The following is a 20882-nucleotide window of genomic DNA, read 5'->3' as shown; positions in this document are numbered from 1 at the left end:
ATAATCATCATTTTAATTTTAAAGGCGAATGTGTAGAAAAACAATGTATGATAGGTGCCCTAATGTCGAAATTAGAGCAGAATGCAAGGCTGAGTTAAGCATTATCGACAAAATTAAGAAAGGTCTTTTGCGATGGTTCGGTCATGTGGAGCAAATGAATGATGAAAGAACGGCTAAAAAGATTTATGGTGCGAATGTGTCTGGTTGTAGAAGGCGAGGAAGGCCGAGAAAGACATGGCATGATCAAGTACAACAAATTCTTGAAAGTGGTCATGTGAAAAGTCGGAATAATCGACGTGCGTGCATGAGAAGATGTATGAATGTGAAGGAAGCAAAGGAAGTGTGCCAGGACAGAGTGGTGTGGCGTTCTATCCTCTCTGCCTACCCCTCCGGGGAAATGGCGTGATGATTAGTTAGTTAGTTAGTTAATTTTAAAAATTTGACTCTACTCTTGTTTACTTACTTACTAATATGAATTCCGTAATCGTGGAATTAACACAGTTTATTCCGTAGTCATTTAAATTTAATCTAGTCATAGTGAACGGATTGTTAATACACATGCATTGACCATTATGTATACTTTAGCATATATAAATTATATAGCAGCACTACGTCCTTTTGATACGAAAGAACACTACAAAAATATTTGTCAGGAACAACGCTTTAGTGAAAAATGAAAACCTTAGAAATTCGTCAGTCACCCTGTGGAGACAGTCGCAGTTGGGATAAAAAAATATTGTGCCGTATGGCGCTGGCGTTCTGAAGTAATTTGTTCCGTTCAGCAAAGCTTTGAATGAATTCGGGAACATAATGAAATACTGTCCGTGTAATGTATCATTGTGATTGCTTCACGGTGTAACGTGAAATGATGGCTTTATTGCTGCCGTGGCTTGCAAATTGATATTCATTATAAGTTGGTTTTGTTTGCGAAATGGCGAGGGACGGCCCGGTGGTTAAGAAACACAGAAAAAATGCCCGACGGGTGGGATTATTTTTTCAGCTGACGGTAAATAAATAAATAATTATTTTTCATAACTATGGACCCTATACTGAATTTTAAAAAAGTACTTAAATTAAAATTGCAACATATCATGTAAGTCACATTCTTAATAGGGAAATATCACATACTACAAATACCGGGGAAAATATATGAAATGGATTTAGAATAAGTAATTGGATTTCCAAAATCAATATGGATATTGTGGAGAAATATTTTCATACAAAAATTTAAAAAAGATTTTTTTTTTAAATACATCACTAGAAAAATGCGACATGTTTAGCCTTAATAGTTGTGTCGTCAAAATTCGTGACGATGTTCTAAACCGATTTGAATGGTCAGGAACAAATAAACATGAATCGTGATATATAAGGAGCGTGGCCAATGGATTGGTCGTTCATGCAGGAATTACAAATTACAAATTTAAAAATATCTTTTATGCAGCTAATACGTAACAAAAAAATATTTTTTTCACTGGAAAGTATTTCATAGACCTTTATTTTTTTTTAAATGTTAAAAAAAAGTTATATTTCCCTAGTCAATCATTATGTGATAATAGCTTTGCTCTTGAAGTGTCAGACATTAGCCTGACTCATACATCATATCGGGATAAATATATTTTAATTCGTATTTATTTTAACCCATACTCTCATTTCAGGGAGTATTGAAAGATGTAATTGGAGATTAGGCATTCTTTCATTTGTATCTTAATATGTAACCTTTAATAACTTACTAGTGGTATTGATATTTTTCGTTGATGAATGCAAAAATGCATCAATTCTGATGTTTTTTGAATAACAAAGAAGCAAAATGATTACAAATGCCATGTAATCGATACTCAACTTTATTTAAAGCACTGTTAAATTTAAAAATAAACTCATTTACTCAAACTGCACCGAGTTGGTTTTTTCAAATTCCACTCACAGCTAACAAATCATTTTATCACCGATTGAAACAAATACTGTATAACTTAAACATAAATATGTAAACAAAAATGAAGTCATCACATGCTTTATCAATATTTTTTCGGACATAGTTACGTTAAATTAATTCCAGATTCAATTTTTTTACGTGGTAAGAAGTTAGATATTAAGATATTATGATAGGTTTGTTGAGAACAAAGATGGATACAAATGAAAGGTTAGGTCCTCGGTCAAAAAAGCAATCAAATAATAATTTTAAATATTTGGTTTTCTTTATTTCTTCTTTTGGATTTTATTTGATTTTTGAATAGTTTTTTATTTAGTTGATTAAGTTATGTTAGGTCATCCAGAAAAATCATCCCAGGTTTAGTTTTAGAATTTAAAACAACTTTTCTTAAACTCAAAAAGCCTGAATAATATAAATACTCGTACATTTCTGGAGCATAAAAAAATGGCGATTGGCTATTTGTTCAGACATTTCATGGACAAAAATAATACACTAACGCTCTCACTGCTTTAAATTAACGTTGGTCGGACTATAATGTGGCCAGAAATCATTAAGAACGTGAACAAAAATTGATTAAAATAGAGATGGGACATCACCGACATCTTTATTGATAAAAATAACAACAATAATTTATTTTACATACCCGTTTTGCTGTAATATATATATGTATTATTTTTTTATTAATATTATAAAGGAATGCCTCGTAAGAGAAGACCTGTGCTAAGGTAGACCCACATAGAAGTTTATTATATATCTCCATATACATACACACACGTGTGCACCCTTATAAAAATACATACACATACAAATATACATACACACCCATACAAACATGCAAACGCATATATACATACTGGTACATATATGTATATATGTATACACATACATATACACGTACCCACATACACATACTTACATATATTTAGTATATAATATATACACATACACACATACATACACACCCTTACATACACATACATATATAAATTTTATCATTCTTGTCTTTGTATGGTATAGTGTTTAATATGTGTAATACTATAGATTAAAAATAGCATGAGTAAAATATCAATTTTCGAATACTATGCTTTCACTTCTTCACTGATCATTTCGCGATCGTAGATTCAAAAATAAAACGTCTACTCATTTCCGACTATTTCATGTTCGTAATGTGTGCATCGCCGCCGCAGCTACAGTCGCCGGCTGCACAGCTGCCCGTGTGAAACCCGAGACGTAATATGGAAATAATAATAAATATTGAATAATATGAATAAATGGGTGGCTGTACTAAGGTCAGCCCGAAATAAGACGTTAAAAGCTTCGGCTAATGGACACATCCCCCTAAGCCCGTATCACACGCCAACAAATAATAATTACTATAGTACATTTTTTGTTGTTAAAATGAGCTATTAAAATTTTTCTTTATGCACTCAAAACTATAGTTTATTATTTCACGATGTTTATGAATAAACTTTACACAAAATCCAAATAATCACGTCGTATTAAAAAAATACCCTCTTAACTGGAGATATATCGTCGCTCTAATTCGTTTTTGTCCAACAGACCATTCATACATGAGTTCTGAGAAATCCTTTATTTATAAAATTAAGATGATTAAAATATATTTTTTGAATTGTATAAAAGTTTTTTTAACGATTTTTTTCGAAAGTGGTCATTATTTATGCCTTTTTCGTAAGAAAAGCTCTTTTTCTGCTATTTGCGTTTTGGTCTGTTAGACAAAAACGAATTGAAGAGACGATATATTATATTATCTACATAACAATTCATTACGGTAATTTAATGAGTGTCAACCGGATTCTTACACTATTTGTTTTGTAGATCTAAAATAATACTTCAAAATAAGAAAATATCTAAAAATGTGACAAATAATGTCTTATTGCTTTTGATATTAACAACAAAAATAATTATCTAATGGGGAGAATATATTTATTTGGAACCTTTAGTAATATTTTAATTTTTAATATGCGGAACTATGTTTCAATTATCCACAGTAAAAAAAATACGTTTTTTTAGTTTTAATTGCTTTTAATTTCGGATGTCAGTCGCGAGTCACGACGAAACACGGTCACTGGTAAAAAATCCGATCATTATATTTTGTCAAAACTAAACAATATTTTACGCTTGTAATACGGCGCTGTGGTCCAGAATGAGAAATGTTAAAGGGTCACAGGTCACTCGGCGGGGCGCTCCAAGCCCCAGGTGCTTGAAATACACTTACTTCACTATAATATCTTACTTCTGCTTCACTATATCTCACGTCCCGGAGTAACAACTTCCCTCACGATAGCGTACTTCGCTCGTCTGACTGCGCAGTGTCCGGAATCCGGAGTCCGGACCCCCTCGTGCTGGCGTAGGGCGTAGGTGGTCCTAGGCATTATAATCGACAATTTCTAACCGAGTTTTTGTAATAAATAATTAAGTCATTAATGATTTTAATGAAGACATTATAATATAAATCGTATTGTCTTCAAATTTTTAACACGACGATTTAAGTTATGAGAAGTTTTCAAAAACAATATTTTTATGATTCATAAATTATAGAAACAACTCGCATAAATATATAAATAGTAAAACAGTATATTTTTGTTTCATTATTTATCTGCATCTCTATTTTGCTTTGCGTTTGATGAAATATTATTGGTTTTTCTCTAGGGGCTTTTTGAGCATTGAAATTTTAAAATAAATACACATTTAAATAAATGATTGTTGTAATCACATGACAAAACACTATAAAGTGTATATATATAGAGATTCAGACTCGATATATGTAAATCAATAGACAGCGTGTCTTTTAATTTATTTAAAAGTTCTAATTTAGGGGTTCTCAAAATCTTTTAAAAAAAAGTTAGAATTGGTAGTACCGAAAGAGACAAGCGCAAAATAAAAAAGTGGATATTCAGCAATGTTTTCAGTATGTCCAAATGTTTGTAGACATACCCAAAATGTTGTTGATTAAACTAACTGGTGTAGGAAGAAGTATAAATATTGATAAATTAATTTCAGGCGTTGCCAAGAAGGTGAATTGATTCAGCCCGATGAATCTTACCAACATGGTAAAGATTTTTGCTATTTTACTTCATAAAAGCTAACAGATGGAATAGTTGAGGAAATGAGGATGTTTAAACATAGGCAGAATGGTGAATGTAACACAGTTTGATAAGTGGCCACTTAAACCAACCAATGTCAGGTATCAATGTAATAAAAAAATATTTACCTTGTATCTCACACTTATATTTTACAGAATTCATTTATGTTTCTGTTGTAGGACACCATCGTCATTATCATTGAGATTTTTCTGCTAGTAAAAAAAGATAAAATATTATTAGAATACGTTATTTGAAAAAAGTCACAATGAATTGATTGGTGTGTGTCTATTTCTTTTAATCAATATTAATTTCAGGAATCTCTTTACATAATTGTACGCTAATATTGTTCAATAGGTAATTAATTACCGCATTCGTGATCTAATGATCACCGAGTTCTTTTTTTGAATTAGACTAATGATATAAAATGGCGGCATTATGAGATCATTGTGAAGTTTACATTTAATAATCCTGTATCATTGAACTCTCTTGAACTTCGTGCAAAACATAATGTCAAATATCCAACTCACTATTAGGTATGAAATCATTTGAATTGATCTATAAAAAATAAGAGCACTTTCTATGAATCAACTAATTTATGCAGCATTCTTGCAAATGGTTGTAAATTAAACATACATACTAATATTTTTTTAATATAATATGCAAAAAACTGGATTGAGTACCATTTGAAAAAAAACATTTATATATAAATGATATTCGTCGAGTTTTTCGTTAAAAAATGTACAGAACTCAAATCATTGCATGTTTTGCATACAATTTATGTAACCGTGTTTTAAATGTCTGTAACGTCTTTGTACAATAATAGAGTTCTGTATTTGAAATAGAACCACAACCAGTGGCCTTGACTGGACAAGTGTTTTTGACTCGACGGTTGCTCTTAGGTAAAAATTCTAAATAAGGAAACCAAGTGGAGATAAGTCCACCTGGTTGTGTAGTAGTCGCGCGTTCGCCTACCATACTTGAGGCCCCGCGTTCGATTTCTGGCAGGGTGAACGTAAAATATTTATTTCAAAGGTTGTTTAAACTCGACTGTTTCATTGTTCTGGACAAGCACTTGAAGTGTCAGACTTATCATCATTGTTCCCTTTCCGCACCTAATGGTGCATAGGGCATTGCATTGGTACACCAATCGCAGCATATCTTGATATTTTTTGTAACATGAAGGTGTCTATCCAGGGACTATGTAAAAAAAAGCATTTACAAATAAATATTTATTTATTTTTTAAGAAAAAAAAAACGTTTGACTAATTGATTAACTCAAATTTTTCAATATGTGGCCACTTTCAGTGAGTTGTAAATAACTCACCATTAGAAAATGGTAATATTGTGATAGAGCGGGGTTCGAACCTTGGACCTATGATCCGTCCGCAACACCAGCCACGGGATCACAACCCGATTCGAACCCGATATGTCATGTAAACCATGCTAGGGATTAAACCCGAGACCTCTTGCACGGTAGGCAAATGCGCTGGCCACTACACGACGAGGCTGACAATAGAGACACGAGACTAGAGAGAATAGAGACACAGACGACGACAGGACTAACCACCTTACTTTTATATAAAAGATGATCAAAATACACTGAATTTGGTTTACCAATACAGTGTCCCTTTCAATTCTGGGTGCGGAAAATGAAATGATGATGATGAATATCATGATTGACTAAATCAGAGACCAGATTAAAAATATTTACATAAAAAATATTTCATGTGATCATCACAATAACAAACATTTTTTCTACGGTTCTATTATTTTTTAAATTTCGATTTAATAAAGAGTAACCAACCACACACATTAAATCCTCGTATAGTACCTACTCGGTCACGATAGGTGGTGTGTGGGCGGCGCCCCGCGGCCGTACAAGCGCGCGCCCCAAAGATTTAGAGCCCCTGTTAAATATTTTTACAAGCAATTAAGATCGTGATGTCCCCCCCCTCCCTTCCCGACCCCACCGCGAGGATGATTTATATATTTGTGTTATATTTCGCGAGAAGTAATGCATTTCATGACATGGTGTATTTTAATTTTATTGTGATCCATTGATTGCCAGTGATCGCGATTGCTTTGCGACATGGAAGTTTGAGGGTATTTTGAAGGAATTACTCATTGATGAGAACCGATTTTCAGACAGTGCGATAGTTTAACATTTTTTTTTCAAATTGAGAAACTCGCGTCATGTGTTCGATTCCCCTCAGCTGTAAGAAAAAAAAACTTTTTTTTTCTCAATTAGTCCAAATGTTGTGGAGTATTTTCCATAACTTTTTTTCAAATCCTCTCTCTTCCACCTGCTGACAAACTTCGCCCTGTTATCACATGTTTTTTAAAAAGGGTAATCTGATATTATTTTTGAATTTAAAAATGAATACAAATAATATTATTTATTTTCTTATTTTATTAGGTAACAATGACACAATTTATGCATATTGTTCTTTACAATTTCACATGCATGTATGTAAAATTATAGAATTATAAGTACAATATAGATGTAGGAATATTTGGTGTTGCTTTTTTTATCTTTGAAAAAAATACAAAATTAGTTGTAGATGTGAATTAAGATATATTACTAAGAGATTATTCGCAAAATCTGGGAGTATCATGAAATATGTCGATCTTGCTATTTCGACAGTATACACTGTATTCCCGACTTATGCGGGCCAAACGTATGTGGTACGTTACATTGCTTGAAAACAAAGGCAGTTTGAATATGTCCCGATGTCTGAGAGATCTTAATCCCGCGTTTACTTTTACTTTATTATTTTATGTAGAAAACAAAGCGGCGTTTTGTTAAGGAATCAAAATGAAAAAGAGTTAGAAGTTTATTGTAGTTTGAATGTGGGTTAGATAGGTAAAGCAGATTTTTCATTATCAAGTGACATTTTGTTTTGTTTTGGCGTCGTTTACAAAATATGTCGGAAGCAAAATCAACGTCTTTCTGGAAATCGACTCTTGCAATGACCGCCAAACTGGTTCCATTGCTTTGGAGTACTTAGTTGTCTAATAAACGTTCTGGTGCATTCGACCACCGGTGTCGCGGCGTGTCCGCTCGTTGGTAATTATCACGTAATTTTAATGTCGGAGAGTTAGCAAATACATAATAAACTAACTTAACATCACGCCATTGACTCAATGTACGTGCCTGACTCTATCGTAAATCTGGTTTATATTCCTAGATACCACTCCAACCGCCTTGCTATGGGAATAAATTAGATGAAATATTAATTGAAATCGTAATATTTATTTATTTACGGCGATATTTTTTTCAGCCGTATTATTAATTCATTCACTTTCATTGATTAAACTATAATAAAAGGTTTTTCTTCTAGACTGCATTGAATTACCCTTCTCACAATGTCGATGGGATCCTTCCCTCATACCTTTAAATTGGGGATGGATTATCTACGCCCTCTTCCTGTTTAATTTTTAAAACTGAATACAAAAATAGTAATTACTCTCCCCGATTTAAAAGACCGTGCTTCAAAGGTTTGCAAAAACATCAAACGGTCGGTAATATTAATATTTTTCTTAATTTTGATAAGCTGGTTGCTCTTTATAATGCGGGGTATTTTATACGATTTAAGTTAATATTTTTTCATCGAGAAGTTGAATTACCGCTTTGTAAGGTTAATTAGTAAACTCGATGCTCTCATTACACTAAGCATCGCTCCTTTTATCGGTTCGATTGCGGTAACATTCAGCGATTCTATTGAATCTGCCCCTGACATTTGCAGAGTGCAGTTAAATGGCAATTATATCAATTCGATTCGTTATTTATTGACACAATTATCATCACGGCAGTAATTTAGCTCTTGCATTCATCCATCGGGTTTGTTGGGACCGCCCGGCTGGGAGCACTGCGCGCATTCATGCCGCAATTCAATCCAGAATGCGAACCGACCTGTCAGATGAATGGATTTATTTCAAATATATGCAGCCTCAACCGGGGGGAGTTTATACAAGGAGGCTCATTCGGTCACTTAATGAGCTGTACCAACAGAGGAGAGACGGATGGCCGAACAAATGACATGTAAGGGCCATGCATCTTCTTTCTGGATGGGAAATGCAGATGTACAATGGCTACCCATTCAACGAGCATCGCGAATTGATGTCCTCACGAAAATAAAAACTCACCCCGCTTTGTTGTTTTGGCTGATGTCTTATTTACATGATTGATGGAAAGTTCTAGTCTTTTTTTTATTCTGTTTAGGTTCCCTTCGGTGGGAAATTAATATTTCCGTTTGATAGATGTTTAACATAGTTTGCTGACGATCGATTTTTGTTGCTGAATAATATTAATCGAATTACTTTTCCGCTTTTAACAGGTTGCCGAGAAACAGCTTTTATCTACGCCATCACCAGCGCCGGAGTGACGCACTCGGTAGCGCGCGCATGCGCCGAAGGCAGCATAGAGTCCTGCACGTGCGACTACAGCCACCAGGCCAGGGGTATCCTCCCCGCCGGGGCCAGAGCGGGCGGTCCCGCGGGAGTGAGGGACTGGGAGTGGGGAGGATGTTCGGACAACATCGGCTTCGGATTCAAGTTCTCCAGAGAGTTTGTCGACACTGGCGAAAGAGGCCGAGACATCCGAGAAAAGATGAACTTGCACAACAACGAGGCTGGAAGAGCGGTAAGCGTAATGATCGTACCTCATATTTTATAATCTTGAAAAATAAAACAACGAAAATAGATTGTTCATTTTATACCCCACAATTATCTGATTCGATGCCGTACTCTATTGTCTTCGTTGATCATAAAGTATGAATACGCTTACTCCTGATTTGTGTAGTACCGCTCTTGATACCATGCAAATTGGCCGCTGAGTAAATATATGATTTGAATACAAGAGCCTGGCAGGCGGGAGTGACATGGCCTTCTGTCAATTTGCCAACTTCCCAGGCATATTTACATACAAACAGAGCTTCTGTTCCATTATTTGAAGCACTTCACGTGTCTGCCTGAGATTGATGCCATCGTCATGTTAGGCGGTTTAAAGATCAATTTGTCTTAAGCCACAAAATAAACATATTAATGTTGTGAAAGAATACATATATATGCATTTTATACTATGATTTTTAATGGTAAATATGCCTTTTTTTATGTAAAACTAATTTTAGTTATTTACAAAACCGTGTTCGACATATATGTACCTACCAGTACACACCAATACTTATTATATATCTGTACTATATATGCCAAGACCATCTCGTATGTCGCGAGTCTTCAATGCATACAAATCGAAATGATTATCCTCTTATCCTTCCGCCTACGCTGGTGACGGAGCGCGCAATCAACACGTCTGCCGCGAATGCGCGATTTTTATTGGTCGAGCGCCTGTCACCTGTCGCCTGCCGTGACACTATCAATAAATCAATGATTTGACAATACGCGAGGCGGGGACAAGAATCCATACACTCGGATTGGGTTCAATTTGCATTCTCATCACGTGTCTGTCGATATAAGTAGCGAGTAGGTAATATCGGTTATAATTTTAGACGAGTTTTTTGGTACTCGTTTGTGAATTCGATTCAAGTTTTGGGTGTCATCGAGCTCATTCAATTCCGTCTACCGTAAATTTTGTACAGATTTTTTTGTCTGCGGACTTAAGTGCCTCCGTAATGGGAGCTCTTAGATCTCAGACAACCTGAAGTGAAATGAAATACCAATTTGTCAAATCAGGGAGCACTCGATCAATGGGAACGTACCTATCTTTATTTTAATTTATTAATTTAATAAGAAATTCACACTGTTGTAAAAAAACATGATATCGATAAAAAAAATCATGTATTTTTTAAGAATAATAAAAATTAAGCGTGTTTTCTTTTGTTCACAGCATGTGCAAGCTGAGATGCGCCAAGAGTGTAAGTGCCACGGTATGTCCGGTTCCTGTACAGTTAAGACGTGTTGGATGCGTTTACCGACGTTCAGAACAATCGGGGATAATCTGAAGGACCGCTTCGATGGAGCATCGCGAGTGAGTGTAAGCAACAGGCCCAGCGAGAATTTACCACCCAGACCCGTCATCAGCCCCAACTCCCCTTCCATCAATAGCCTGAAAGGAGGAGGCAGAACTCCCGGGCCCAAGAACAACAGATACAACTTCCAGTTGAAGCCCTCTAACCAGGACCACAAGACGCCCGGTGCCAGAGACCTGGTATACTTGGACGCGTCTCCAGGCTTCTGCGAGAAGAACCCCCGACTGGGGATACAGGGCACGCACGGCAGGCAGTGCAACGATACGTCCATCGGGGTGGACGGGTGTGTTCTCATGTGCTGCGGGAGGGGTTACAGAACCCAAGAAGTCAAAACGTTAGAGAGGTGCGCCTGTATTTTCCATTGGTGTTGTGAAGTTAAGTGCAAACTATGCAGAACGACTAAAATAGTTCACACGTGCTTATAATTTATATGTGAAATGTCATAAAAACTATATTAACTTATCAAAATTTCGCGATGTGCGTTGAAATAAAAATACCGTTCAAATTCAGCACTAACCTTGCAAGAAATTGCGAGTTAATTAATAACCTAGTGCGAGTTATGTACAAACTATCGTTCTTCGGCAGGGCTAGCAATAGTAAATGATCGCTGCTGGGAAGATTAAGTGATCCCATCAAACGGGAGAAATAAATTAGGATGGCCACTTAATTGCAACATCTGTTCTTACGATTTTGAACCGAATTGCCTAATTGAAGAGCCGCCACTTCCCGGACAGATAAGGAAAGGCAGTGGAAAATGATAATATTTCAATGTCCGCTGTCTGTGTCTAGTGGCTGTTCCTCGACGGGCCCACGAGTATGTATAATAACTATGTGCATTTATATTTTCTCAGTAAAAACCAGTTTTGTTGATAATATCGATTTTTCACATATCGCCACCGTAGAGCTACACCAGTACGAGCTTCGAAACTCTTATAAATTATTACTTACTCCAGGTTGTTAATTTATCAATTATCGTAAGATTTTTATCGGTCGTTTTATTTATGTGAATTGTAGAGAATTTATCAGTATTAAAAGGCGGGACATAACGTCGTTGTCCAAATATACGAAGAGCCGGAAATAATTTATGCGTTAAGCTATTTAAACATATTGAATAGGTATCGTTGCATTCGTGTGACGTAGAATATGAAGGCCCGTCTCCATTACTCGGTTGAGCTCCGAGTAACATGTATTATTGTGATGATAGAATTAAGGATTATTATACTCTAGTTAGGTTTGCGTGCTCTAAGGATGAACTTTCCCCGGTTATAACTGTTAATAAATAATTATTATTACTCTTACAAATACCTACTTAAACAATATGATATTTAAAATACTGAAAAGACTGACTGATCATTTTAGGATATTTGAAAAATCACTTCATCTTGCATCATGTTCCCAACACTTAATTCATATTATACTTACAAAATATTTATTTTTTTCTACTTAATGTTATCAAAATATGCTGGCCGCCTTTTATTTTTATAAAGTTTACAAAATAATAACCTTATTTTTACCAAAACTGTGCCTCAGAAAATATTAAGCACGTACGCTACATATACATAAATATATATACTATCAAAAAAAATCAGCGCATTCATTCAGTATCTCATTTATTTTGTAATCTACAATATTTGTTGATATATTTTCGTATGCATAAATTATAAATAGAAATACATCGATTAATGGCATTTGGTTATAAAACAACGAACGTAATTTTAAATTGATATAATTGTTATCAAAAATTTTCACTTTGTTTATACATTCATGAAATGTACCGTGTATTTTTTGTACATAATGTACATAGTCTTAAACTATGGTTTAGATATTAAAGTATGCATAAAATTATTATTTATACTATTTGTTATTATTTATACCCGCTTTTAACTATGTTTTGAACATATGTATCTCTAAAATATGTAAATAGGTGTAAAATATGTAAATATTTATAAATATGTATTTAAGAGTGTGTATGTATTTTTAAAACCTATGTTTTTGTAAAAATATATATTTCATAGTCTACAGGCAAAGGTTCAATTCTAGAAATTAATGTGATTTTTACTTCTGAAAATCTCATATAATATCTTTAATCAATAATTATGTATCACGTTTTTTAGAGCAAAATTAACGGATATTGTAATAGAACCGAGAGCAAGATGGAGAAACACTGAAAATGGAATAAAAACTGAGGAATTTATTTATTTTAAAATCTTTTTCTTTAACTTTCTGTTTTGTTTATTCTACCGATTTAATTTATGAAAACATAGGTTTTATGAATGAGAAATGTATTTAGTTGATTATTAACAGAAAAATGTAACGTAGTTATAAAATTAATTTAATGAGGAAAGGATGTATTTGGATAATTTAAAGTTATTGAAAAAATAATTTGCCATCGATGTATAAGACTTGTGATGAAAATCACTATAAGAACCTGAAATAATTGTCAAATGATATTTTTATAATAAAATATGTCGCCACATACAAAAACAGACTGTTTGATTTCCACGAAATTTACCCCTTTTTATTTTTAGCTGGTACAGAATACAGTGTATTCCAGACACTATTGCAAAAGACCATTAAAATTAAAGAAATCTGCATCGTATAAAACTGAATTGAATAATACGCTTTTCCACTAGTAACACAAACGCACACATACGTCATGTTTACTAAAAAAATAAATTGATCATGTAGGTACGTATCTACTCATTTATTTTATTTATTTGTTTTTTTATTTATGCACGGTTCAGTGATCTTTTTACAAAATTATAATAATAGCAGTGAATGTATAAAATAATTATAATGAAAAAAACTTAAATTTTAAAATAATGCTAAAATGATTTAAAATAAAAAAGTAATAATTAAAATTAGTAAAAGAATAATAATTTATTACTAAAAAGTGAAAGGGAAAGCAAAACAAGAAATATGGACATATTGAGAAACTTTACAGTAGGGTGCTTTATCTTTATTGTAAATCTTTATTTATTTATAAAAGTAGCAGGTACTTAGATGAAGTTTTAAGTAATGAAATATACAGATATTCATATTTATAAGTTAAACACATAAATTAAAATATAACAAAAGAGATGAATAATATTTTAGAGGAGAGAATATAGAAGTCTAGGAATCCGCAGGGCTTATGACCTGTCATTGGCTGGTTTAAGTGGCTACTTCAAACAATGTGTAACATTCACTATTCTGCTTATATTTGAAGAGCTATATTTCTTTTACTTTTCCATCTGTTGACGTTTGTGAAGTCAAAGAGCTGAAACCTTTATTGTTGCGGGTGAAATTCATCTAATTAAATTATTTCACATACTAGGCAACGTTTAAAAATGTTTTTCAAATTTTATGCTTCTTCTGGACCACAATGACAGGTTAAGCCCCGTGGATGCCATGACTTCTATATTATTTTCTCTAAAATGTTCTTCATCTGTGTTGTCCTATGTTAATATTAACATATCCCTGGGGGGTTGAATCCAGTCCTTGCCTACAAAAATTTGGACAAACTCAAAACATTATTAAACTCATTTATGTATATTATAATCACGAGTCAATCAGTGATATTTCCCACGGAAAATTAATTGATTTTAAAGCATTGTGCTGTCTAATATAGATTTCGATAAGCAAACTCAAAGTCCAGACTGACAAATCAAACAACACGAATAACAAACATAAAAAAGTTATTGAAAGAGCCCTTGGCACAAAAAGGGATTGATCCTATTCACGGATGCTATACAGTCAAGCGATTCGCCACGGGGCTTTTGTGTGACGACGGTAAATTGAATATACTACTCGGCCGTTAATTCGACATTATTGGGTATGTATTAAGATGTCGAAGGAAGATGTCAGATGAATAGGGAGCACAATGGCGCTGGTGGCCGGGCAGGATGTCATGCTCGTTTGCTGGGTATGTATGAAACAGCTATAATCCATTGTCTACTTCCCGGGTCTCTGGTCTCTATGGACTGTTGGCAAAGGTGTGATGGTAAAACTATTGGTAAGACTTTCAGTCAGTATTAGAAGAAATTAACATATTACAACAGAGATTAAGAACATTTAAGATATTGTAATATAGAAGTCTAGGCATCTACAGGGCTTATGACCTGTCAATGGCTGGTTTAAGTGGCTTTACACACTGTGTAACATTCACCATTCTGCCAATATTTATTTTATTTTATTAACATAAACGGCAAATCTGCCTTTTATAAACATTTATAATATTAACATATTTTACTTAATTTTTTTTTAAAACATAATTTTCCTTATACCCAAGATTTATAAAAAAAATTAAACCATAAATTATACAAGATTTATATTTAAAAAAATAACCTAAAAATTATACAGCATATTCAGTAGAAAGTTTAAACAATAAAGCATTCTACAGTAAAACAACGAGAAAATCATAAGTACTGTTTCACACAGCTAGGCAAAGTAAACAAAAAACTGTATATATATATAAATATATATTATGAAATGCATAAATAAATAAATACAATTACCATTCACCATCTTTGAAAAAGTTCAAAAGGTTTGTTCTATTGGAACAATACCCTACACTAAATATATCAGATACGTGGGAATAACTATTGCCGAGTTCATGAAGTCTATTTAATACGGCATTATAAGTAAACACTGTCCGTGAATTGTTGCTACAAAACGGTGGCACCTGTCTAGTCATACTTCCAGGCACCCTGAAGTTGATGAGAGATAATAGTTCAGGGTAATCCCATATTGAATGTACAATTTTGAATAAATTTAAAAGGTCTATAATTTTTAAATTAAAGAGGTGAATACACAAAACAACCAGGCTTGAGAAAAATCACATTAAATTTTAGAATTCTTACCAGGAATCGAAATGCTGCAGTTCTGCCGATATCCGGGATTTGTATCTACTAAAAAATGTACAACAATTATTAGCTTTAGTTGAAAAATTGTGGAAAACATTATTTAAATCTACACAGTCTTTACACACTTAATTTAAGTGGTGAATAACAGCCTACTAATAATAATTTAAAAAAATATTGCGGGAACTTAAAAAATAACTAACAGTCATAGAATTAAGAATAGTCCAGAAACCGTACACGCACATCAAACAGAAAGCGGCTACACTACTCCTAAACAATAAGGTTTACGTTTTGACCATTAGTTTCTTTGTAGACGTCGCTCAGTACGCAACTCCTGATTTAAATTCAACTATGCCGTGTTGTGTCCTTTTTAAGTGTAGAAATACTGATAGAATCTTAAAGAAACAGGATGCAATCACTTTTTGTGTGTAATTAGAAAATGAACGTATATGAAACAAACGCATTACTTAAAAATTAATTTATTTTTCCATCTGTCAGATTGTCGAAGAAACAAAATGAACATTTCGTTAGTATTGTCAGGGTAGTATTTTTTTTTACCCTACTTTGCTCATCTAATGATAGAACTGATGAAAATTGGATCTTGGATTAAACAACTCTATCGTGGACATTAGACCGACACTATCTTTAAAACATCAAATATTATTTAACATGATATAAAAATATCCGTTTTACGTAAAATAAAATTTGTTTTATATTTTAAGTTTAAAGTTCATTAATTCAATTACTCTTATTAAATGACCCTTTAGTTATCGAATCTGTTGTGTCAATCAATATTTCCGCGTGCACAGTAAAATTTGAGAGAAATGAACAAATTGCTTTTTTTTACCTCACATTTGTGTTATAATTTTTAAAAATTCCACCGTGGAACATTACGCGACGGCATCACGAATGCGCGCGGTGAAAGTGAGGCATAGTAGGGAAATTATTGGACACAGTCCAATGTATTCAAATATGATTCTACGCTCCTTCTGGACTATTCTTAATTCTATGCTAACAGTAGTAATAAATTATTAAAAAAGCATTACATTATATGGAACGTTAGAAGCTTTCATTTCTAAATTTCTTAAAATTTTCCTAGAGTAAAATTCGTGATGGCATGTTTCACGTTAAAAGATTAAATGCTTAGAGTGATGACGCCTATGGCCAATAGAGTCGCCATACGGAGAAAAACCATTCCATGATTATTCACCACGAAAGTGACAGATTACCGTAATATAACGGGCGTAGGTACTTGCGTCGAGAATTGCAAGCGCGAAACGAAAACGTCCGTTATAGGTTTGTTGTTAAACTAAAAACTAAACCAAAAATTATGAACGCTTTTGTACGATGCAATAGAGCTAAAAGGCTTTTCTGAAAATTATTACTCTGAGGTTAAATGTCAATTAATCAGTTATTATACGTTCGCTCGAAAAAAACGAAACATTTCTTGATAAAAAAATCATTCATTGTTTAAATAAAACATTGCTGATTTTCCGATCTTCTTTCTTTTAAAATAAAGTTCCATTATAAAAATTTCGTGATACCACATTTTACATCGACGGGTTTGATACTAAGATATTACATATGGTAAATTTAGCTTGTTACATTTCGTGATACATTATTTTTCATCAAAGGGTTATATGTTAAAGCATAAAGCTCTCACTCAGAATGACACCATGTGGTATTTTTGTTTAATAAATAATCTCCTGCCACACAAGATGTGGTAATCAAACTGCGAAAAATGTAAGATATTTTCAATTAACTCTAAATTAAGCCATAAAGTTAGCAAATTATTTGAAAAACATGTAAATTTAATTGATTTCGAGAACCGTATTATCTACATCAGGAAAGTCGTTTTTTGGTATATTAATTTTGTAGGTATTAGGCATATTTTACCCACATCTATGAGAGAAATTTAAGTATGGTATAGAAAGGTATCGCTTAATTGGTCACTGATAATATTTTTGGAATATAAACTAATAAATACAGGAGCCTTGTAATATAATCAGATAAGAATTTAAACAATATTATTTTTACCACGTGAGTATTTTATTGGTAAGCGTATTTGGCTCCTATAATAAGCTCCGTTGTTCTAAAGTTTCAAATATATTCAAGTACATTTGTTTATTTTTTATTTTGATTATTTATTTTTTTCTCAATTTATCAACATTTCAAAAAATGTATTTTAAATTATTTTATTTGTATTATTTCTTTCTTTCTTCTTACCGTTTTTTTCCGAAGAACCACATATTATGACTGTACTCTTTTATTTATTTTTATATTCAGATAAACAAATATGTATACAATATTACTACTAAATATAATTTATTTATAAGTTTTACATATATATTTACATTAACGTTTCCTATTATGTAAAAGAAAAAACAATTCTTTTGTACATAATGGGGAGTGACGTCTTACAATAATTTGAATATTTTATTTTTGATTATTAATATTATTAGGATACCATATAAATTGCAAAATAGTGTGTTATTAATCAGTGCTACACAAAAAATAATTAAAAATGTATCTTTTGATTTCTTTTTTAACTTTGTTGTATTTCTGACTGCAATTTTTTTTGTGAATATCATTAAATAAAAATATTTATAACTCAGGGATCGACCAGGGAACCCTCAGTTTTCAATCTGGTGTTGTGAGTAGGGAGAACTGTTTTTTTTATATTCCGGATCAAAAACGTAATCTACAATCAATTTTTAATCACAAAGTTGATTTACCGGCAGGATATTACAGAATTTATAATATTCACCTTCACCCATATGTTTCGCCTTACAGATTATGATGTTCGGTACAATTCCCCTTTACAGTCTGACCTGAATATCATAAATTTTATCCAGATGAGAATGGAAGATGAGACCCCAGACACGCACTCCGTAAGATATAATTGATTTAATGAGCAAGGTCTACTACGAGTATAACGTTTTGAAAGGTAGTGCGCTTTTGAGTTCATAAATGACTTTAGACCATCCATATGAACACCACAACTAAGTTTAGAATCAATAATTAATTGTACGTTAATATCTATGATTATTAACAACATCTATATTCTTGGATTTCATTTTTCCTGGAGGAATATTGATACGCAGGTAAGACTAAAATAAAGATCTTTTCTTCGCGATTCTGAATCTGTATTAAACAGAATATGATCAAAATCTCTAGATACTGCACTATTCATAAGGACAGTTGAAATAATGTGCGATAGATATGCCTATGTTTAACTTAAAATATTTTCGATTAATTAAACTCGTCCACGAAGTGTGAAAATAGAAAAATATTTTCATGCGTTGGTACGTGGATGAAATAATGTGACAAATCTCACCCGTAGGTATGAATAAAGGTTCTAGCTCGTTAATTTCACGAAAATCGAAAGATGTACGAATTTAAGAAAAACGGATGTTTTTTTTTTTTTTTGCACCACAACAGGCCAGGAGGCCTAATTACAGTAGTGAATTACATCACAGAGCACCCAGGCTTGAGAAAAATCACATTTTTAATTTTTGTGTACTCACCGGGAATCGAACCCGTAGCCTTCCGTGCGTGAGTCAAGCGTCTTGACCACTACACCACGGAGGCCGCCCATGTTCCCACATAAGCCAAATGGTGCTTGTTACTTTAAAAGTAAATGTAATTTAAAATGCCTAGACTTCCCTGTTCCCTTCTCTAAAATGTTCTCCATCTCTGTTTTCCATAATTATTTTTTGGATTTTGCAACGCGTCCATATGATTTATCGTTCAAAACTCCAGGATCCTGTATCGTGAATTCAACATACGATTCATAATTTACCCGGATATTTCTTTACAGTATTGTACATATATATATTAGTACTTAACATACTCATTTATTAGTCAATATTTTCCGGACGGCATACCAATGTCACAAATAAAAGTTTCTGAACATCTTACCACTATCACTTAATTAATTAATGGCTTTACGATGAGCCCAGATGGCTCAATACTCATCACCAATGTTATGGCTTTTTCGACAATGACTTATGCAAGGACGTTCTGCTCTGTAGGTAGTGTTACTCAGGAGCGAATCGGGAATATAAAAAAAAAAAAAAAAAACTGTAACTTTAAATATTGACTGTTTTAAATATTACGATGTATAAAAGGAAATTAGAATAAAGATAAAAGTTTATTTTTTAAGTAAAATTCATTTATTCCCAAACTACGATTAGTACAAATATATTAAGAATTTTGAAATTTAGTTTTTTGCAAAATGGCAGCTACAGTTTATTTGTATTTATTGTTTGATGATTATATCCACATTGACTTGATTTTCTCGATTCAATTAATTTGAAAAACATTTGTTTATTACTTTGTAAATAGTAAATGTTACTAAAATTAATTGATAGGTGTTATTTTTTTTTGTTTGTTATGATTCAATCTTTGTGTATCTATTTTTTCTTTAAAGCATTGCCTTATTTAGGAGCACAGTAAGTTTTTGTATCTTCTTGAGTAGATAGCCAAAAATAAAATGCTACTAAAATACAATAATTTAAATGGGATAAATACAAAACAGGATTGCATTTTATTAAGCTGGAATCCGTATTTATAAATCTTTATATTATTTTCAATGTAATGGTAATTGTAATTAATCAAAAAAATATTTTAATTTTAGGAGTCATTTTAAATTTTTTTTTACCTTCTCATATTGTTTGAGTAATTACGCAGAATATTATAATTTTATACAAAAATTTACAACAAAAAGTAACCAAAATGTTACACAATACTATGAATAGCTTAGCAAACATTAAAAAATGTTATTCACTGTTTCAAGGTAAGTTGAAATGTTTAAATACTGAGCAGTTAAGATTGCAAGTAAAACTTTCGCAATGGAAATACAATTTGTACTCTTAGACATTATTGTACACAGTAAGCTTAAATATTCATTAGTTTAGTCAATGAAGACGGTTAGGTGTCAATCAATTGATTTAATTTAAATTTAAATTATCTGACTTGTAGAATAATAAACATCAATAAATGTAATAAAACGCGAATTATT

General features: G+C 32.7%; 1 protein-coding gene across 1 annotated transcript in view; it reads left to right on the top strand.

The window, feature by feature from the left end:
- The window catches only part of wg (Wnt family member 1 wingless), a 46778-nt gene extending 33276 nt beyond the window's left edge, over positions 1-13502 (top strand). The window contains exons 3-4 of the mRNA XM_088239131.1: positions 9369-9673; positions 10877-13502. Of these exons, the coding sequence (XP_088095257.1) occupies positions 9369-9673; positions 10877-11443 (872 nt within the window). The 3' untranslated portion in view covers positions 11444-13502. The remainder of the gene's footprint in view (positions 1-9368; positions 9674-10876) is intronic.
- Positions 13503-20882: the final 7380 nt, after the last annotated feature.

This window comes from Micrasema longulum, unplaced genomic scaffold (genome assembly GCF_059751315.1).
Source record: "Micrasema longulum isolate JH-2025_06_02 unplaced genomic scaffold, ASM5975131v1 h1tg000113l, whole genome shotgun sequence".
NCBI lineage: Eukaryota > Metazoa > Arthropoda > Insecta > Trichoptera > Brachycentridae > Micrasema > Micrasema longulum.
Note: the sequence above shows the minus strand (reverse complement) of the source record. Positions and strands in the feature narration are given on the sequence as shown.